General features: G+C 37.2%; 1 protein-coding gene across 1 annotated transcript in view; it reads right to left on the bottom strand.

Annotated features, from left to right (window-relative positions):
* Grm7 (glutamate metabotropic receptor 7) overlaps positions 1 to 23,615 on the bottom strand; it is a 777,046-nt gene that overhangs the window by 226,267 nt on the left and 527,164 nt on the right. The window contains exon 5 of the mRNA XM_026383020.2: positions 7,080 to 7,220. Within this exon, the coding sequence (XP_026238805.1) occupies positions 7,080 to 7,220 (141 nt within the window). The remainder of the gene's footprint in view (positions 1 to 7,079; positions 7,221 to 23,615) is intronic.

Raw genomic sequence — 23,615 nt, 5'->3', positions numbered from 1 at the left:
ATTAGGCCAGGAGGGTCCAAGAGGTCCTCAAAATGATAATCAAACCTGGGACACTGAGGTTAGCACCATGAATGCATGAGGTGGTAATCTTCAGAGATCCACCAGGAAGGGCAATAACAGACAAGGTACATTTCTGGTATTGGATCTGTGGATACGAGTAGCCATGCATAGAAACCAATGGCCAGAGCGGAGCTACCCTACAAGGAACTGAAACAACTTGGGCTGAAAAAAGTTGTAACTTTATTGTAACCGAAGGTCAGACCCATAGGCCAGGTAGGAAAAGGGAATATAAAAAGGTTGGTTAACTTTCTATAAAACTCGGGAATGGAGACTTGCAAAACCAAGTGAAGTTGCAGAAAATGATCACAAGTTCTATTTTTTAAACTGGTGGTTTTGTTCATCAAGATCTCTGCCTATTACCAATGTTCAACCACAAGAAAGACCCTGCTAATTATGCTGTCAGAATCAAGCATTGTCTAATCATTTGCTTATCTTCTCTCAAATTCATCCAGTGGAATAATTTTGACAATCGACACAGTTGGTAATATGCTGCCATTGAAAAGAGTTTCTTTTAGTTTCTAAATTCCTGTTAAAAAGAACTTTATTAATATTAAGAAAAGAAATTTCACATCTAAGTGAATTAAAAATAAAGCCATAGCATTTACATGGCATTCCATTCGATTAAATGTGACACACTAAAGTTTACTTTTTAGAAATGACCATCCTTTTGGGTCATATGATTTTCATTTAATACTTCATGTTTCAAAAAAGATTTCAAGAGATTTTCCAGGATCAACAAAGATTTCTGATGTGACATTCAGATCATTTTACATTGGGGAATCCTATGCTAAATGACATCTATCTAAATTCTATTAGCAAGTTAACTCCATCATTGCTGTAAAATGTCTTACTAAATCCACAGTTATATATTTTAAACTTTCTGGGGCAATTATAGGATACTAATATTTAATGTTTGTCTTTAAATGAATTTAACAAATAAAAAGTCTTAAGATTTAACAGGTTTCCAGTTACCACAAAAACAGAAACTAACTATGTAAGAGGTAGGTAGGGGAAGACTTAGAACAATGGTGGAAGAGAAATGTTCATCAAGACTGACATTTAGTGATGAGTCAGAGAACCAAAAATTTAACAAAGCAGCATATGAACACTCAGTCCTATGATACATGTTCACGGAGAATAAATCATAATTGATGTGTGTTGAGCCTTGGTTTGAGATAGCAAAGAGATGTAAAAATGCAGCTTACATGGCTTGCCATTCAAAGGACTTCAAAATGTCTCCAAGCATCAAGGGTCAGACAGTATTTATCAAATTTTTATGTGGATTCTTCAATCGTGCTACACAAATTAGGTGCCACAATACAGCATCTATGTCATAATGAAAGGTCAATTCAGAAAAGAATAAAAGAATGACAAAAGCTAATTGTAGAGACATAAATTGTTTCTGCATGTTTATTCCAAAAGCACTTGACTTTCTTAAGTGTAACTCTTTTGTCCTAGAGTTTGTTAACAAATTATGGAGGCTCCAATGGGTCTGGGTTCTAGTGAGAAGGAAAGACTTAAGAAATATACAGTGTGTCCACTGACAGTATTTAGGAATTGGCTTTTCAGCACCAGTAAGAAAGAGACCTTTACTTAAACTACTAGGTTTCAGAAATGAGGTGTGAAGGATAACACAGCTAATGGTTCTGACCTTACAAAATATGGAATTTACCAGTTTGCTCTTTACCCCAATCTCTTTCCACAATCAACACTGGTTGAGAAGCATACAAATCAAAACAGAAATCAGCTTGTCCTGTGACTTCGAAATAAAAGCAATGAAATACATGGGTTGTTTAAAAAAAAATGTTGCCAATTCATTTATCCTCTGTCATCACAAAAGGAAAACAACTCTGAAAGTCAAATTGTCCCTTCACAGGATGATGGATTTCTAAAAGCTGGTTCCTTATTTTCAGCAAAGAGGTAACACTGATGAATCAGAATCCACAAAGTGGCATTTGGCAGAAAGAAGATGTTAGTTAGACAAATGCTCTGTGTGAGCCATAGATTTGACAGAGTGATAATCTTTATGGCTGCAACAGGCACATGCAGATTCCCAGAATCTCCTTCTTGATTTGAAAAATGCATTTGGGAGCCGAGACCTTGAGGATGCTACCAGCCATGCAAGGATATAGCTCATCACAGTAAAATGGACAGAATTTGGTAAATAAGAAGTGCAAATCCAAGCCCTGTGGTACCTGGACACAGACTCTGCACCAGGATGCTGAAATCTGTTGGGTCTTGACCTTATTCCACTCAGAACATTCCACCGTGTGATGCCTGTGTGTAAACTTTTGGCACCTCCATCAGTCACTCACCCAGTAACATGTACCCCAGTGAAGAGCTCCTGTCTATAATTATGTGCCAAACCAAACCTCTGCCTTTATTTTTCCATGGCAGTTTGATGTATACCTTGATTTTCCTCTAGACTGATGCACGTGATGGAATCTTCACAAATTCCTACAGACAACAGTAATAGGCCCAGAACCACAGATTAATATTACCAACATGGAGCTCTTACTAGGTGACACTGTCATTTCAGGTTCTATACTTGAATTATCTAATGTAAGCCTAACAATTTAAGAATTAAAGTTTTTGTCCTCATTTTAAAAATAAGGAAAAAAGCTGGGTGTGATGGCACACTCCTGTAATCATAGTAACATGGGAGGCTAAGGCAGGAGAATCACAAGTTAGCGGCACGCCTCACCAATCTAGCAAGGCTCTAAGCAACTTAGTGAGATTATCTGAAAATAAAAAATAAAAAGGGCTGGAGAAGTGGCTCAGTTGTGAAGAACCCCTGGATTCAATATTCAGCAAAAAAAAAAAAAAAAAAAAGGAAATAAAAAAAGTCATTTTGAGAGGTAAAATAATGCTATTCAAACTTTTACAGCTATAGTCTTAGGTTCCTAACTCCTTTGATTCCAAATTCTTTTTTTTTTTTATTCCAAAACCTTCTTAACCAGTTTAGTATGGGAATTTTCCTCTCTATAACTTGGCTTCCACCTGTTTTCCAGTGACATCATTTGAGTACTTTTTCTTCTTTCCTTGGCCTTAGTCTCTCTGCAGAAACATTATTCCCAGTGAGGTCAAACCCTAAACTGGTCTTTGTGTTGGCAGTGTACTGGGAGGTCTCATGGTAAACACACTTAGTCCACTGGCTGTAAGTGCAGGGACGTGGACACAACCCGAAAACAGGTCACACCTGATCTTTCTGCCTCTAAATGACAGAGTCTGTAGGGAACCCTCTAGAAGGGCTTGCTTAGTGTGAAGAGCTGACACCCAATGAGAGAATGTACCTCTACCATAAAGTAGCATGGATGGCCTTAACATCTGCCAAATAAAGTTTGTGTTTTCAGGGAAAGGTTGGGCCACTATCCACTTGCATGCCTCAAGGGATGGAAGCCTTCAAGCTTGAGAGCTGCTGGCCCATCAGCAGGACTGGTCATACCAATGTTTTATCTTTATTGGTAAAAATTAGGCTACTGCTAAGGAAAATAGGAAGATAGCTAGCTTGAACCAGGTATCAAGGAAAAGTGAGAAGTTCTTAAAATATTAAAGAATGTGGTAGCATCCCTTGCTTGAAGGAAATGTTAAGTGAATAGGGATAATTTATAGGAGTGAAGAGTACATGGCTATAATCGGTAAAAATGCTTCTAGCCCCAAGTTAAATTATGAGGTATGCACAGCTTATCCCATATTTCTTCATTTGTATTTTTCTACAATTATTCTTCCTTTCAAGATCTTTTACTGTCATGGAATTTTAGAACTCATCATTAAATCATGACTCCAAGAATTTGGTCTCTTCAAATATTATGGATCTCACTCCTCGTTTTTGAAGCTTGACTTGAAAGATAACTGATTCAATGATGGTCTATTTGGAATTGATATATAAGAAATAACTCATTATGGCTAATGAGCATGTTAAAATGTTTACACCTTAATTTGTGCTCACAAACAGGGTATTATACTGTTATTCTTCAACAGAACCTAGTAACTGAAAGTTACAAAGGGGACTCTTTTCCATATTCCTCATATCCCTCATATCTAAACATCGCTATCTCTACACTAAACTAAACATATACTGTATTACTGGATTGTAAAACTAGACCACTCATCCAGAAGCCACCTTGTCTTGTAGCTTCTTCCTAATGCACACATTTTTTAAAAAATTTTTTTAGAGAGAGAATTTTTAATATTTATTTTGTAGTTTTCAGTGAACACAACATCTTTGTTTTGTATGTGGTGCTGAGGATCGAACCCGGGCCGCGTGCACGCCAGGTGAGCGTGCCGCTGCTTGAGCCATATCCCCAGCCCGCACACATTCTTTTAATGTTACAAAAGCTGGCTACTAAGGTAACTTGCCTTACACATCTTTCACATCCATAAATCCACCTGTGCTTCTTTCTCCCATGCCTTCTTCGACTCAGGTTCTCACCATACATTCAAGAATTCATCTCTGCAATGGAACTGTCCCTTCTGTTCATTGTGACTCTTTTCCCTCTGACTAGCCACAATTTTCTTACAATTCTCCAAGTTGAGGTATTAAGTGTCAAGATTTTTTAAGCAGTATTTTGAAAATACTACCAAAGCGATATATAAATTTAGTAGGACTTGGAAAAATAAAGTGAAGGATCAAAGACAAATTCACCCACATATTCTCATCCCTGCAAGAGTAAGAATGATAGCAAAAGGACTTGCCATCTCTCAAAATGGTGCATCTTATAACAGAGAAAAAGGGAATAAAAGAAAGGGGGACGAAAGACCAAGATATAATCTGGGGTTCCAGGTAATTTAGTAAACTTAATCATGGATTATTCATACAAAAGGAGTATTACAGGAAGACAGCTCTGTTTCCATTTTTACAAGGTGGCAGTTTGGGGAATAACCCCATTTCTATAAACCCAATTTATCAATTTTAGCCAACACTAAAATATGGTGACAGAAAAAATGCTTAGATTGGATCATGTAAAAAGACAAGCTGGAACATGTAAGAAGATTGTTCCAGAGACAGGAATAATCCTGATGCCCATCAGACAATCGGTTCCGCCTCCAAATAGCCCATAGAACATCCAATGTTAGAAAAACTCAGAAAACTTCCATCAATCATCTGCATACTTTTGGTACACTTGAATGTTCCTTGTCTTAGAGACAAATTATCCAGATGTCAAACTAATTTTTTTGGTTTCCACTTGAAAGCTTTGTGTCACCTAGGTCCAGTCACCATTGAATTAGTTTTATTCCCTTTCCCCCATCCTTATTGAGCCATATTTCTGAGAACACTTTATTGTTACATAACATAGGCTGGAGAATGTGATTAATGTGATTAGAGTTCACTGCTCTGCCTTCCATATATATCCTGTTCATTTCATATCACTGCTTTTATTCACATCTCTGTTCCTATCTTCTTTGTTTTCACAGAAAACAACTGAGAATTAAGTCCTCAACTCTTCGTTGTATTCTTAGTACCATGTTGTTACCTGTATTCCACCTGATTCATAGATGCTTGTCCAGTGGCTTCAACTATAGCACCCAGGTAACCAGAATTCAAAGAGCAATACTGCAAAGATAAAACTCAATGCTAGAATTTTATCCAACCTGAATGTCCCTTCCCTGGTTCTAATAAAGATATTTTATGATTTTTCAAGGTCACTATTAAAAATGTTGAAGGCTACTGGAACAGAGTTGAAGAATGCTGCTACTAACATGATATGTAATGTCATAACCTTGTGTAACATCCTTCCATGGTTGTCCAAAACCCAGGATAAATTTAGGTATATCCCAACCAACTTCATATTTTCTCATCTCTTGGCACCTGCAGCAGCAGTTCACACAATCTCAGACATTTTTCTGTCTTTCAGATCCTCAGAATTACAGTAATCCCTCTTGGTACACCTCTTTGCCCTGTTTTCTTCTATAAGAAACCCTCCAACCCATTTTTCTCCTTCCCTAAGCCATCGTCAGATTTTTAAAAAATATTTATTTTTGCATTACAATTCTTAATACACCATACATCTTCAGATCTTAACAAAAGCATCATTCCCTCCATTTGAGAAAGCTTCCACCTTATAAGTCAAATTCCTCAATTACATGTCCTCATAATATACATAATTATGGACTGCAATATATAACCCTAAGAATATGTATTGCAGTCCATAATTTTTTATTTCTTAGATCACTGGAATAACGTTAAATTTCCCCTCACTGGACTATAAGCAACATGAAAGCAGAGCCTTACCTGGTTCACTCATCCTGAAACAACAAATGCCTAGCACAGTTCTTAACAGAAAAGGAGGTTGTTTAATAACACTTATGAATGAATGAATACATGAATAAATGTGATTTTTCCTTTTGACTACTTGAACACATGTTCTTTTAAAAATTTCATTTATTCTTTTTAGATATACGTGACATAAGAGTATGTTTTGATCTATTTATGCAAGCATGGAATATATCTTATTCTATTTAGGCATACATATTCATATTTGGACCATTCACATAAGTTTACATATAAGGAGGAGTAAATATTTTTAAGTGTATTTTAACTAGCAGTTGACTTTTTAAGTTACATATCATGTAAATCATTTGAAAATTTCATTATTAGAAACTCATAGCACTTTGTTTCCTTAATCAAATATACCATTCTTGGTAATAGTTAAATGTGATACTGGTATGAAATTTGTTAGAGATTTTTGAATATGTGAAAATGACTTCACACCCTTGGCTAAAAGATAAACTAATACTCATCAATGACAGTGTTCAAAACAATGTGACCTCTTCTGAATTCAGAGAATCAATGAAAATGTCAATTACTGCTTGATGGACAGGCAGAAAAGAATATAGTCTTGTCTGTACTTCTCTTGTACTGCAAGACTTATGCTTCTGTTCTATTTTCTGAACAATCTAGTACAATTCAATTTACTTTTTCAATTTGTCTCCAACCAAGCTTCCTTCTGTCAACTATGCAGACATTTCAATGCTGGCCACATCAAGTCACAGGAAAAGGACAATGAGAATGAAATTACCTGTGCATTTGCGATCTGTGTCTTCCTTTTTTGACCCACTAATGGTCAACTTGCAGTTGAAGTTCTCCTCCCAGTACTCGGCAAACCACACATTTCTTCTGTTGTTTTCAAGGGTGCGAGATGTGAAGTAGGCATCAAATCCTAAACAGAGTTGAAGGAAAAGGTCAGTGTTTATGGGGCTCTCCGGACACATCTAGAAATAAAAACGCCAGTGATGGTTTTTCTTCGGTTTAGTAGACAAGGTGCTTTTTTTGTCAATCAAAAGCAAAAATCATCATCGATAAAAGACAACAAACACACGTATTCCAAGGTCATGAATGAATCTGCCAGGCTGATGTGTGGCCTAGAAATAACACTGGCACAGTGAAATTTGCATCAGAGAGCCTAGAAATGACATAATGATGACAACATGTTTGCATTTCTGATGAGCTAAAACAGGACAAAACATTCTCAATAGCATCATCAAGATAATAACTGCCAGCTAGGTGCACTGGCACACACCTGTAATCTCAACAGCTCAGGAAGGTGAAGGAGGCAGATCACAAGTGCAAGGTCAGCCTTGGCAACTTATCATGCCCTTTCTCAAAATAAAAAATAAAAAGGGCTGGAGATGTGACTCAATGGTTAAGAGCCTCTGGGTAGTTACTATTATTATTCCCATTTGTAGATGAGAAGATAGGCTTAGAAAAAAATAACACATCCAAGATTAACCTTTACACCACCATCTACATTGCTAATTCAGTGACTAATCTAGGAGTATCATTTTAAGAATTCATTCTTTTAGGACAATCCCATCATATAACTGACTCTGTAGTCAAAATGAGAATAGAAGATTTTTTTTAAGAGGCCATGGATGAAATAAGCCCAACATAAACCTCAATGCTACTCATAAAGAGGGTCCAAATAAAACCTAAGTGACAAGATTCCCAGGACTTCTGCCTTTTTAAGATAATGGAACTTTAAACATCCTGATGGTACTATAAGTTCTTGTGAGAATGAATCAAGAAAAAATATTGGATTCAGAGTCACAAAGGACAGACTTCAATTCCAGCTCCACTGATCTCACTATGTCATAGTCTTCTTTATATTCTCTGTAAATATGAAAGTGGTACCATCTTCTTTCTCTGAAAACTTAGAGTTGAAGGTCAAGAGCCAGGGAAGAAGGAGTTGTTTTCACATACTCAACTTATTCAAAGTTTTCCTTTAAGACCATGAAAAAATTGCATCAACTGATACATTACAAAAATAAGAAGTATTCATATACATTTTTCTCAGTGGTTTAGTAGGTAGAAGAATGAAACAATTATGAGGTCAGGTGTTGGAATAGGCAGATCACTCAATGGTACAACCGGCTTCATGGTCTGACAGTGGTAGGGCTAAGGCCAGTTTTGGAAAACAGGATTCCTGTCAAATCATTCAAAGAGGCAGATATATCAGATGGATACTACACCATTTAGTTAGTTCTTCCTGACATACCTCTGCTTAGCAGAGTCAGATTTCTTTCAGGGCCTAACAATCTATTGATGTCTCTTTACCAGAGATATTGAAAAAATACTGAATCAATTTTCACAAGTGGCTTCTAGTCATTTTCATTCTCGAAGACTTTTACCATCAGCCAGGTGTGGTGGAGCGTGCCTGTAATCCCAGTAATTTTGCTTCCAACTCAGGGAGGGCTGAGGCAGGAAGTTGAAAGACAGCCTCAGCAACTGAGACACTGTCTCAAAATTAAAAAATAAAAAGGCCTGGGATGTGGGTCAGTGGTTAAGTACCCTGGGTTAAATCCTGGGTATAAAAAATTTTTAAAAAAAGAAGCATGTACTGTCCAAGAGATCTTCATCTTTTTTAAGTTGTATATGGACACAATCTCTTCTATTTATTTTATTTTTATGAGGTAATGAGGAAAGAATCCAGTGCCTCACGTATGTTAGGCAAGTGCTCTACCACTGAGCTATATAGTCCCAGCCCCAGATCTTCAAGCTTTTTTAATTAGTTACAGATGACAGTATAATGATCTTGACATATCATACATTTATGGTGCCTTAGAGTATACTTGGCATCTCTGGGTAGCTCTTCTTTAGTAAGAGATAAGGGCTGGTTTAATGTCTTCCATTTGCCTGAAGACACTAAACCCTCACTTTTAGCCCTCACTCCACAACCTAAAGATCCTGCCTATCTTTTTTCAGGAACAGGGTATTCAGTACAAGATGTGCAGACCCCAATGTGGAGCAGAGTCAAGGCTAGACACAGAAATTAGAATAACTCTAATAATGTAATTGTGTTCCTTGTTTCCTATTGAATTGAGGCTTTCATCTATCTCTACTAGATCTCAGAAGAAAAATGATCTGAATGCATCTCTCATTACTATTAGTTAAATTATCAGAGTTTTAAAGTATATATCCTTAGGCATAGAGACCAGGATTTTAGTTCAAAGGAAACAGAATCAGAGTTACAACAAAGGAGAAAGATCAATCTTTTATATGAAGCAGATGGAATTCTGAGTATCAATTTTTTTCCTTTTCCTGGACTGATGAGTTTCATTTCAGGAATTAATCTCCATGCTGTTCTGAAACCAGTGTCCCACTGGGTACATAGTGAGCAACACTGCTAAAATCTTAGGACAAAACTTGGAACAACATACAGAAAACGAATAGGGCTTTAGCTGGCATTATAACTGTAAGTACCTGCTTCTTTCCCCTTTTAAATGGGGTACTGCCCTCAAACAGTCCCTGAAATTTGTGGCTGAGACAAGAGAGTGTAAATCAATAGAGACATAATTCATCCCAGGTGGTATGTTTGAGAAGTGACCTTTCCAGCTGAAAGGGGAAAAAAAAAATCTCTTACCAGTGTGTGATATAAAAGGAAAGCTATCAGAATGTCAAGAGAAGGGTCAGAGGACAGAGCTGCCTGCTCTGCTGGGGCAGAAGGAGGCTGACAGATATTAATGGGGCTTTATGTGGTATCAGAAAGCAACCTGATCACAGCCATCTCAGGTCAGTCATGCATTGCAGATGAAAACTGCTCTGTCAGCCCAAGTGCCAAGGAGCTTCCAAGACCTCTGGCCTAGACTCTTGGCATTTCCTGTTCTGCTTCCAACTCAGGGAAGATGTGCTAAGTATTGAGAGAGATTATCAGTTATACAATACCAGTGGATTAAATGACAGGAAATACAAATAGAACATGAGAATGAGAATAGAGGAGGGGAGATAGAAACATTGATCTGGGTGAGAAGTAGCGGTGCTCAATTCCCCTACTACTGAGAGGGTTATTCTATAAACCACTTTGCAGAATAGATCAGTGTTATAGTAAGAGTCTATGGCACAGGAGCCATGGCCACACCTTCCCCATCCAGCCAAGGGTGACAGATGCTCCAGGGGGGGGGGGGAAATAGACTCAGTGTTACCTATTAATATTGCTAATGTGTGTATTCTAAAGATCCAGCCATTCTACTCTGGGTTCTTTCCCCTACATAAGACCCATGGCTTTAAAGTTCACATGGAAAAAAATATACAAGAATCAAGATAACTGAAAAAGAAGACCAAGAATGGATGAGTGTTTGCAGCTTCTGGTGAGGGGGACAGAACAATGTTTTAAAAATAAATTATAAGTTAATTCTGTATTCCAGTACTAATGGAATAGTACTGGCGTGGGCACAAATAAAGGATCAACAGATCTTAGAATATAACAGAAAGCCCAGAAAAATGGCCAAGGGAGTTGACAGTAGAATAAAGGCTGTGTTATGGCTTAGATGTGAGATATCCCCCAAAAGCTCATTTGTGAGAAAATGCAAAACAATTCAGAGGTGAAATGACTGTGTTATGACTACATTAACATTATCTGTGCATTAATCCACTGACAGCAATTAATTGGGTAGTAACTATACATAGGTGGGGTGTGGCTGGAAGAGGTGAGTCACTGTGCAGCTGCTTTGTTGAGTTCAGCTTCGTCTCTGTGTTTTCTGGTGGCCATGTCCTGAGCTACCTTCCTCCACCACACTCTTCTGCCATGATGTTTTGCCTCACACTGCACCCAGAGCAGTGGAGTCAGCCATCTATGAACTGAGACCCTGAAACTGTGTGCCCCCCCCAAAAAGGTTTCTTCTTCTAAAATTGTGACCAAAAGACCCAACAAGAACAACAATAAAAAAGCTGACTAAAACAAGTAATATTTCAAATTACTAGGGAAATGAGGCCCTTATAACCATCATCTATCAAACAGCAACTGGTTGAATAATAGGGAAATGATCCAGTTGGACACTAGAAATTTAACATTATATGAACTCACAAAATATATTAGGATACCTTGGGTGGATTCAATCTGAAGCAAGTTAACTGAGGTTTTCTGTCTCATGATGCAATTTCACATTGCTGTAGAAAGTGGGGGTGCACCCTTGAGGCCTGTGCTTCTTGAAGTTTTACCTTGGACTTTTATTGTTATTCATGGTCCTATGTGCATTTCCACAGAGCTGAGAGCAGCTGGTTCCTTGTTTGCCTCTAGCAACCTGGGGTTTCACTGGTCAAGGACTACTTCCCATTCATCTCCACTTTCCCCATTTGAGTTCCTATAAACATTTACTGAAGTAAAAGTAAGTTAAAGACATTTAAATCAGTTTGGCAAGAAGATAATTACTGATCTAGTGGGACCAATTCAGGCTCTCAGACATACCCCAAGACACTCTGGCTGTGTCTACTGATGAGTGGTGGAAATCAGCCATCATTTTTGAGAAAACAAATAAGAATTATTGCAATGGAAATTATTCCACAAAGAACAAACAATCCCACGGGAAGTGTTTATGGATGAGGTAGAGGGAATAAAGTCTACACTATTATCCCACAAAATGCTTCCAAAGGGCTGTTGCATATTATATAATGCAGAATGCCTTCCATTTGTCATTCTTCTGCAGTGCCTAGGGAACGGAGGGCATTTATGTAATCTGAATACACTTATATGGGAATAAATATGGTTAAAAACAATACATACTAAGTTGATAGTTTAATGTTTAAAAGCAGACACTAAAGCTAGGATTCTAGGGTCCCATTCCTAGTGGAATGGGAGCAACAGACCTAACCAGACTAAATTTCTCAACAAAACAGGGATGATGATAACATCTACTCTATTGGATTGTTGGAATCACTGAACATTCAAAACACACAAAGTTTATAACAATGCTAGACAAGAACCAGGAGTGTGGGGCTGGGATTGTGGCTTAGCGGTAGAGCGCTCGCCTCTCATGTGTGAGACCCTAGGTTCAATCTCAGCACCACATAAAATAAACAAAATAAAGATATTGTGTCCATGTATAACTTAAAAAAAATTAAAAAAGAAAAGAAACAGGAGTGTAAATGCTACATAACTTAAAAAGAAAATTAACAGACACACATATAAAGTGCAAAAGAGGAAAGAAGAAGAAACATTTCAGAAAAATGTGAACTTTAATACCAAAAACTATGAAATATTCAGTTATCGTGAGACTGGGTTTGGAGTTACATGGATCAGAATTTGGAGCCTTTTTTATTTCACTTATGTTACGCCAAGTCAACATAACATGTTTTGACACTAAGTTAAAACATCACAGTTTTCTGATGATTTTGTTTTGGTGTTGTTTTGTCTGCTTATTCTATTTTATTCATTCCTTGCTTAACCTATTCCAGAAAGGACTTGAAAAGACATGTAGGTTTGCTCATCTAGAAAATGAAGATAGCGGTACATATCCTAAAGATGGTTTTGAAAATTTAAAATTTTAAGCTAAACCAACTAACACTTTGATATTGTTTACTGAATGCCAGTTTTATTTCCTCTGGTGGACACTAGTAGTTTCAATATCAGATCCTGACATTAAGAAGAGCCACCACATGTGAAAGTCCCTCACCATTTCCCTGCAACATGTACACTCATGTAAACTTCATAGCTATAATATGTGTCGTTTGGGGGCTGTTCAAGTTGTCCAAGGTCCATAGAGATGGAAAATAAAATAAGTGTCCCTTGAGTGGATGATTTTGGAAAGAGACTTCTTAAGAGACTTTTACCTGGAGACCACAGGCTGTGGACCGGATAATGGATCACTATATGGTGGGATACTTTTGCTCTTCTGCAGACAGCATGGAAATAGGGCCTTAGTCATGGCTTACAACATTTCTTTCAGGCCTGGGTTTTTACTGATATTGTGGGTAGTAACTGTAGTACCCTTCTGCCTCCCTACATTTCCTCCTTGTACACTAGGTTATTTCCAAGGCATCTCATATTTCCCTATTTTTCTTTTTCTCTCAGCAATAATGAATAGAAGAGGTGTCATACCAGATTTCTGCTATCTTTGCTGCAGTACATACTGACATTTGCTAATAAGCATCAGAAGTCACAAAAACTGTGCAAACATGTCATAGTAGCAATTTTATTTTGAGATATTTATCCTCATGAAAGAAGTACATGCATTTAAACATATGTATAGGGCACCAGAGGATATTGAGAAAATTTAGTTTTACAGGATGTGATAATATTATGGTAATTATGTAAATAACAGGTCCTATTGATTAGAGATAACTTCTGAAATACTTTAAGTGAAAGACATAATGTTTAAGATTTGATCTTAAATTTGCTTTCACAATAAAAGTTCAGCAGAGATACTTAAAACCCAATTAGCAAATTATAGATGATGTTTGAAACTGGGATCTTGGTTTATGGGGTTCATTATATGATTCTATCTATTTTTATGTATATTAGATAAGTTCTATCATAGTGTATTTTAAAGCTTAATTATAAAGATACTCATTTGAGCACTGTTTATTATAATAAAAACTAAGAACTACTGCAAAAAAGTCCAAGATACATGATTAAATATGTTCAAATAGTAAGGAGTCACCAAAGTTTGAGAAAAAAATCATAATTTGTAAAATGATACCCCAGGAATCAAGAATCCAAAGTAATGTTATATTACAAAGTTACAATACTTTATAACATATATATTACATATGTATAAATTCACATACAATATTCATAAAATCAAATATCTATATCAATTCTGTGTTTTTGATGACAGTAAGTGATATTTATTGACTTAACTGACACATAAAGATTGCACATATTCATGGGGTATGAATATATCATGGGATATGATATATCAATACATGTGTATCTTGTGTTATGTTTATAACAGATTAAACATATCTACTTTCCAAACATTTATCATTTCTTTGTGGTGAAAACATTCAAAATATTTTCTTCTAGTTTTATGAAATTTATGTAAAGTACTGTTTTCTACAGTCCCCCCTACTGTGCAGCAACACACCAGAACTTCTTGCTCCTAACTGTAATTTAGTGCCTATTGATCAGCCTATTCCCATCTCTGCCACCCCCAGTCCTCCCTGGCTTCTGGTAGGCACCATGCTTCTCTCAACTGCTATGAGGTCAATTTTTTTTTTTAATTCTACATGTGGTTGAGATAATGTGGTGCTTGTCTTTTTGTTTCTGGCTTATTTTACTTAGTATAATGACCTCAGTTCCATCTGTGCTGGCACTAATGACAAGATTTCATTTTTCTTACTATTAGCTCATTCATATATACTAATTCTTCAAAAAATACATGTGTGCATGCATGTATATATGTATGTGGCAAAGCACACACAATAAACCTATGCATATAAAAAATTCCATTAAGATATATAGTTATACAATTGTATGTATTATAAATACACATAAAGCTACACATATAAACTACATAGTTATGTATTTACATATAGCTATATATATAGTTATATGTATAGTTATGTAGTTACGTGTGTGCGTATCTTTCACCTAAGTATCTGCCCTTACCAAACAGCATCCAGGCTATTTTGAGTAGTAAAACTTTATACAACAGTTACCCTCCAACATAAATGAATACCTGTTTCTGTGCACACCCAATTTTCACACACAAAAAAAAACTATGAATCACCTATGACTTTACCTGTAGTAGATGCAGTAAATATACTCATCTAACCACTCCCTACATCAACTCCATATTGGACATCAGTAATCAATCATGAATATCAGTTTTGGTTATGGACACAATACCTTTATCTGTTTATTTTTATGTGGTGCTGGGGATTGAACGCAGTGCCTCACACATGGTAGGCCAAGTGTTCTACCACTGAGCCACAACCCCAGCCCCCAAAATCAGTCTTAACTATCCTGGTCTCAAGCTCCTTTACAGTTTAGGGCTTTAGTAAGCTCATGTCAATATGATTTTGAGTTCAACCTGGCATACCATACTTGAGAAGAATGTATACTTCCAAGAAGTTGTTCTTAGACATTGACTATATTCCAAATTTACTATATACCAGATATGAATATTTAAACAAATTAACAATACCACCATATCATACTTAATGGGCAACAATTAGACCCAGAACTTTGGTCTACAGTTTGCATTGATCTTCATAAGTTGTACACAAATACCCTGCCCTCTATTCTCATAGAGCTCTCAGTCCAGTAATCTCTCTTGGAACATACTCTGTTAAAACATAAGGTATTCTCATTTAATATAATCTGTTCAGTACCTGTATGAAAGAAATGTGCTAAGTGGTGGAAATGTCCTCACAGAAAACCCACAACAGTAAGACGTGTTGCACTGTTGTTGATAAATGAGTTAGCATCTTTGTTTTAACCTTAATAACAATATAAAGATTTTTTTTCTCCCTATAGGACTCAAAAGAGTTCAGGAGATTTCATGATTTCCAAGAGAATTCCTGATGGGAGAGAAACAAGGACTGGAAAAGGGTCTAACGGAACTCACCCTTGGTATTCCCTCTGTGAAATTCCACAGAGCTGGCATCCCTGTTGCCAGCTAAGGCTGAAAGCTTTACTTAAGATGAACAGATTCTAGAGCAGTTTATTTTTAACTCCTCATTATTAAAACCAGTCTTTATAGAATGCATCATTTACCAGAGTTTCTTTTCTCTGTCCCCTGAACTCTAAGACCCCATACTAGCTTCTATTACCTGTTCAACATCCATTTGTACTTGACAGTACAAATCCAAGACAGGCTATTAACCTAATTAACTAGCTGAAGAAAATGATGAGCAATCAAAAATAATCACCAAGAATCTACCAGGGAACTTCCCAGATGAGATCAGCCTTCCATGAAGGATGACGTTTACATAATAAAAAGGGTATTTGCCAAGACCTGATTCCTACAAATGCATTTTTAAAGACTATACTGTAATAACCCACCAATCCTGACTCATAAGAGAGACCCTTTCCAGAAACTCATTCCCTAATCTAAGTCAGGTATTTGCCGAATACCTGTGTTTAGAACAGTAGTTCCAATCGCTGGTTGGCTATATGCAAACATAATATATGGTGGGGGTGGGGAGTACCTATGCTGGAACTTCAAACCAGACCAACTAAATCAGAGCTGCAGTTGGTAGGCCTAGGCACCAGCATCTTTAAGTTTCTATGTGATTCAGATGTGCAATAAGGATTTACAAAATGCACCATGGAATATTTTTGTAATTATGTAATATGTAATTTGATCACTCACATGTTCGTTTTACACACAGCCCTGGAAGAGCTATACAAGGTCTACCACAGAGAAGAAAAAAATCCTCTCCATTGAATCTATGATATGTATCTCACAATTGCTCAAACAATATCACATGTTCAAATGTCTTCGGAAACAAATATTGAATGAAGTATATTGACCATGTTTGAGTACATCCTGGTGTTATTCTTTGAAAATTGTTATTCATTATATGAAAGAGTTCAAAGTTTTAATTGGTAATGCTATTTAGTATACAAAGCATATCCATCCACGTGTTTATTCAAGCTTGATATCATCTTAATGACTCTGGGGTCAAACTCACATTTTCATAGCAGACTGTGTAAACATTTGTAATGTGTGATTTTTGTTCAAAAATATTTATAGAAGGTTTTTGAGGAGTCATATTAAATTATGATAATTGCATTCATGGTGATTTATAACTCTGCAATAACCATAATCTTACAAAATAATGAGTTTTACCCAGAGAAATTATTGATAAAGCAGAACCCATCTCTTTTTCCAGGCCACATCACAGTGAAAACCAGGCAAACTTGCCAGAGAATTATTCTGCAACGTAGAAGTTTCACGATTTATTTTTAATAACCGTACAAGAAACATGTTGCCTGGTTACCATCTTCATTTTGTCCTCTGATCTAAAATAGTCTCAGCAGCCAGAAGTTTTCTGAGAACTCAAAAATCCAAACTTATATAATCAAACATCTATAACAACCCAAAAGAAATTTAATCAAAATGATATTTCATTTTCTTCCTAATCAGCCATTGACCAAAGATTGAGGGACAGGAGGAACACCTAAAATTTTGAAAGTATTTCATTAAATGCATACATAAGGGGGGGGGGGAATATAACTTGAAACCTCACCAAACAATACCAGTGTCCCAGAAAATAACAGTACTATTTAATATGAATTTCAATTGAAACATATATCAAAAGAACAAGGTTTCCAAACATCTAGAAAAGCTTTAACTGAGATTTAAAATTTTCATGACAAAGGTCTCTTTCACTTTAGAGGTATTTTCAGATTTGAGGAGAGGTGCATAATATATATATATATATATTATATATATTCAGGAATGCTAAGACAAGCCACAAATAGATGCCCCATGTAAATAAAAATCCTCATGTAAAGAGCAAGTTCAAAAAAAAATTTCAGATCATTTCATTCTTTCACTTTCTGAGTTACTAAGATATTTTTCAGGTGAAGATATTGCATTAAGTTAGTTGTCCTGATCCCTAAACTCATACATTTTTATATACCTGTTTTCGAGGAATCTTATACATTCATATGGTTGTAATAGAATTGATGCACTGGATTAGGGGTGAGCTCCTAACTCTGCCAGAGCCAATCAATTTCCCTTCCATGATAACCTGAAATTGGAAATAACAAAACTCAAGTCAACCAAAACTGCTCACTTATATAATGAGATGTAAACTCAGGAATTGTTGACAGCAACCATGTAGACTCAGAAGAGAAAAATGTCAGTTTGCTTCAGGAAAGAAGAATGAGTCAATTAGAAACCTAGAAAGGAGACGTGGAAGGTAAAAAAGGATTCTGCATTTTCTACAGTGCTCAAGCACCTGGTTCCAACCTGTTTCTCAAGCCCTGAAGTATTCCCTTCCCTCCAGTTCTTTAAGACATTTGTTTTTTTTTCTTAAAATAAACCAACTGCCTCCTTTTTGCTTCTGACAAACTCTAGTGGATGTCTGCTACTGGTAACTATAATGGAGTAACTGATATGGGAACAGGTCAGACATAGATTGAGAGGCAGAAGTTATAGGAATGAGGTAATAGAAGTTTACACAGGAAGAAGAAAACATTCCTAAATCTGGACAAGGTGTGTCAAAGAGTTTGTTGCAACAGTGTCCTTTGATGGTATTTGAAAATCTTTGGAATATTGACCAATAATTTCTTTTTTTCCCCTTCTTCTATGTGGTTGGTTTTGCAGGAGCGTAACTTCAGCCCACTGCTAATTGGTTTAGACAAAGAATTCCTCGATTTTCTCTCAAATTGGAATGCTGCTGGTTGCAGTGCTCCAGATTCACTGTAAATAGTAACTGAACTTGGTGTTCACACCATAAGACAACATTATAAATATGCTATTGTTTTGGACATGGACATGATTTTTCAACATGAACATGGTCAGTACTGTTTGTGCTATTATCCCAATGACAATTTTCTGTTCCTTTAATGGGTAGGCAGCACACTGAGAGCCATGTCAGAGTTTTGTGACAGTTCCTGGCAGGTCCTGTGCTTGTGACCTGGGTCACTACAATGTCCAGAGGAAACAGCCCCATTATAGTTGGCAGGTATTACTTCTTTGTCATATAAATTTCAAGTGTGTCTTGGATGCAATCAGAAAATGGCATGATAGAGCAATTAATTACAGTAGATATTAATTAAATCAAGAGGCATTACGTGGAGAGATTCTGAGATGTAGAAACTACCATGCCCTACTTACATGATTGATCCAAAATTCTGTCATGAAAGATGTCTCCCCCAAGTTGATCAGATAGAAATAGAGAAATATTTTGTTCCTGATCTGTTTACTTCAAAACCCACACTCTTAACAGTTCCCCAAGAAGCAAACAGTTATAGCAAAGCTATAATAAAAATAGTAACAGCTAATATTTACAGATCTTTTCCTATTTCTACATTTGAAGTGATTTGCATACAATAGGTTATTTAAACTGAGAGCCCTGAGATGAATACTACATTAGTTTGCAGATGAGAAAAGGAGGCAGAGATAGCATGGATCATTTGTCCAGGACTGAAGCAGATGAGATTTTTTTTCCCATCTTTAAGCTCCAGAGGCTGTACTCATGGTCCTGATGAGCCTCTCATTTACAGCAACAGGTGACCAAGAAGTATTTAAAAAAGCAACTAGTAAAATTTTTGCAACGATAGACTTTAAACAGGGTCCTTGATGGAGGAAAGAATGAGACGTGATTAGATCTAGCGTTTGAGGGAAAAAGTTTAGGGTAGACTCAAGAAAGACTCAGGGGATCCTCCCCTTTTAATAGGAAGATGGTATGATTTCTAAATCACTGATCTTGAGGTGATGTTGAACCATGAAGGAAAATGCTCTGAAGTGTGAAACTGTGGATTTGGAAGCCAAGCAAATAATGCTGGTGATTCTTGGAGATGAGGGGAAGGAAAAAAAAAAAAAAACCTTCAGGTGGAAGAGTATAAAAATCAGATACACAAGATGAGCCACGAGAAGGGTCCACATTTAAGTGTACTACAGAGAAACAAAGGGGCCATCAATGGAAATAGAGAGAGACCTGTCAGAGAAGTACCAACAGAATGTGGGATATATGGGACTGTGGAATCCCAAGAGACAGAAACATCAGGGAGGGCCTTCATGGGTTTGCAACCTGAGCCCTCACACAGGTTCCCAGCTTCACAAAAATGCTGCACTTGGGTTAAATGCTCATGTTACCGTGTTGAAGCTTACAGTGTTTAAACAAAGGTCCTCATATTTTTCTTTTACATTGGCCCCTACACACACACACACACACACACACACACACACACACAATTCTGCCAAGATCTTAGGAGTTCCCATTTCTAATATCTCAATGTCAAAATTGCTTTCAAAATTTTTCCAGCCAAAAGCATCACACTTCTATCTGCATGTATCTGCCACAAGGAAGATGCCATATATCATGGGTAGCCCACGGTATTTTCAGATATAATTTGGGGGAAGGGTTGCCTACTGAAAGCTGAAATTTCTAATTCCTATACATTTCTTCTTGTCTTACTCTTACACAAAGAGTAACTATGATGCCATATTAAATACTACTTGCAAATTTTACCTGATTTCAAATTTTTCATCATATAAAAGACAGGTGTGGTAGTGCACACCTGTACTTCCAGGGACTCAGGAAGCTGAGGCAGGATAATCACAAGCTCAAGGCCAGCCTCAGCAAATTATCGAGGTCTTAAGCAACTCAGTAAGACTGTCTCAAAATTATAAAGGGATGGGGATGGGGCCCGGTGGTTAGGCACCCGTGGGTCCAATCACTAGTACCAAAAAAAAATTTTTTTAAATAAAAAAACATGTATAGGGGCCAAGGCTCCTGGATTTAAAAGTTCTAAATATGTAGTCACTTTAATTTTAAAGTCAGTGCCACATGATAACCCTGAAAAGCTTCAGAACGCAAGTGTCGTGCCTACACTGAATCCACAAGGGAGGCCCTGTGGTCCATCCATGGCTCATATCTCTCTCCCTCCCCACCAACACACACACTTACTCTCTCTCTCACACACACACAGACACACTAAATAAACAAAATAAAGAACAAAAAACAAGAAGAAAACCTCTAAACATTGCAGAATATTTTCAGAGGGACAAATAGCAGCCACAAGTGAGATCTACTGACTTTAAGTGAAGCAACTCTATACGATGGCTCTATATGATGTTAAAAAATGAATGTAGGCAACTGACCGGCAGAACAGGCCCAGCAGCCCACCGGCGGGGTAGACACGTCACCCCAATTGGAGGAGGGGTAGAGCAGAGCCGGCGCCCGCGCCTGCAAGGTAGGCAGACCTGCAACCAACCGGCAAAACAGGCCCAGCGGCCCACCAGCGTGGTAAACACATCACCCCAATTGGAGGAAGGGCCCAGCTCTGCCCACAAGGTAGGCAGACCATGCGTCCTGGAGAAGGGGCCCAGCGGCCCACCGGCCTAGTTGAAAGATCACCCCAATTAGAGGAGAGGCACAGCCACCGCCCGCGCCTGCAAGGTAGGCAGACCTGCAACCTGGAGAACAGGCCCAGAGGCCAGCCAGCGTGGTACACAGATCACCCCTATTGGAGAAGGGGCCCAGCCGTTACCTGCAAGGTAGGCAGACAATGTGACCTGGAGAAGGGGCCCAGCGGCCTGCCAGTGTGATACACAGATCACCCCAATTGGAGGAGGAGCACAGCCGCCGCCCACCTCTGCAAAGAAGACTTTGCAACTATACAAGAGCAATATAAATATATAGGGGGAAAATTCAATAACACAACAGTTTCACCAAGCAGAAAGAAATTCGAGCAATATGAAAAGACAACGAAAGAAAGGACCACAAACAATGCAGGTCAACTCAACTTTAGAAGAGGTAATAGCTGCAGCAGATGAAATGTCAGATAAAGAATTCAGGATTTACATGCTTCAGATGACCTGGAGTCTCAAGGAAGACATTAGACAGCAAAATCAGACAATGAAAGATCACTTCAACAATGAATTACATCCAAGAAGCAAAAGATCGACTATACAGGGAAATAGAGGTTATAAAAAACAAACAGAAATCCTAGAAATGCAGGAAGCAATAAACCAACTTAAAAACTCAAATGAGAATACTACCAGCAAAGCAGAACACTTAGAAGATAGAACATCAGACAATGAAGACAAAGTATTTCAACTTGAAAAGGGCATAGACAGCTCAGCGAGACTCTTAAGAAACCATGAGCAGAACATCCAAGAAATATGGGATAACATAAAGAGACTAAACTTAAGAGTCATTGGGATACAGGTCCAAACCAAAGGAATGAGCAATCTGTTCAACGAACTAATACGAGAAAACTTCCCAGACTTGAATGAGACAGAATCCCAAATCCTAGAAGCCTACAGGACACCAAATGTGCAAAATCATGAGATACACAACTACACACATTATAATGAAGATGCCCAACATACAGAATAAGGAGAGAATTTTAAAAGCTTCAAGATTACATTTAGGGGTAAACCAATCAGGATAACAGCCCATCTTCCAACACAGACTCTGAAAGTTAGAAGATCCTGGAAAAACATATTTCAAACGCTGAAAGAAAATGGGTTCCAACCAAGAATTGTGTATCCAGAGAAATTAAGCTTCAGGATGGAAGATGAAATTAAAACCTCCCACAATAAACAAAAGTTAAAAGAATTTGCAGCTAGAAAACCATCTCTTCAAAATATCCTCGGCAAAACATTACAGGAAGAGGAAAATGAAAATAACAATGAAAACCAACAGTGGGAGGTAGTACAGTAAAGGGAAAAAATAATCAAAGAGGAAAAACAAACCATGTTAAGTAACATTAATAAACAAATTTGGCTGGAAGAACAATCCATATCTCAATAACCCTAACTGTTAATGGCTTAAACACCAATTAAGAGACACAGGCTAGTAGAATGGATCAAAAAAAAGATCCAACAATATGCTGCCTACAGGAGATGCATTTGATAGGAAAAGACATACATAGACTGAAGGTGAAAGGTTGGGAAAAATCATATCACTCATATGGACTTCGGAAACAAGCAGGAGTGTCTATACTCATATCAAATAAAATAGATTTCAAGCCAAAGTTAATCAAAAGGGATAAAGAGGGACACTACATACTGCTCAAGGGAACCATACACCAACAAGACATATCATAAATATATATGCTCCAAACAATGGTGCAGCTATGTTCATCAAACAAACTCTTCTCAAGTTCAAGAGTCTAATAGACCACCATACAATAATTATGGGAGACTTCAACACACCTCTCTCACCACTGGACAGATTTCCAAACAAAAGTTGAATAAAGAAACTATAGAACTTAATAATACAATTAATAACCGAGACTTAATTGACATATATAGAATACACCACCCAACATCAAGCAGCTACGCTTTTTTCTCAGCAGTACATGGATCCTTCTCAAAAATAGATAATATATTATGTCACAGGGCAACTCTTAGACATTATAAAGGAGTAGAAATAATACCATGCATCTTATCTGATTATAATGGAATGAAACTGGAAATCAATGATAAAACAAGGAAGAAAAAAATCATGCATCACTTGGAGAATGAACAATAGGTTACTGAATGATCAATGGGTTATAGAAGACATCAAGGAGGAAATTAAAAAATTCTTAGAGACCAATGAAAACACAGACACAACATATTGGAATCTATGGGACACAATGAAAGCAGTTGTAAGAGGAAAATTCATTGCCTGGAGTTCATTCCTTAAAAAAAGAAAAAAACAACAAATA

This window comes from Urocitellus parryii, chromosome 16 (genome assembly GCF_045843805.1).
Source record: "Urocitellus parryii isolate mUroPar1 chromosome 16, mUroPar1.hap1, whole genome shotgun sequence".
NCBI lineage: Eukaryota > Metazoa > Chordata > Mammalia > Rodentia > Sciuridae > Urocitellus > Urocitellus parryii.
Note: the sequence above shows the minus strand (reverse complement) of the source record. Positions and strands in the feature narration are given on the sequence as shown.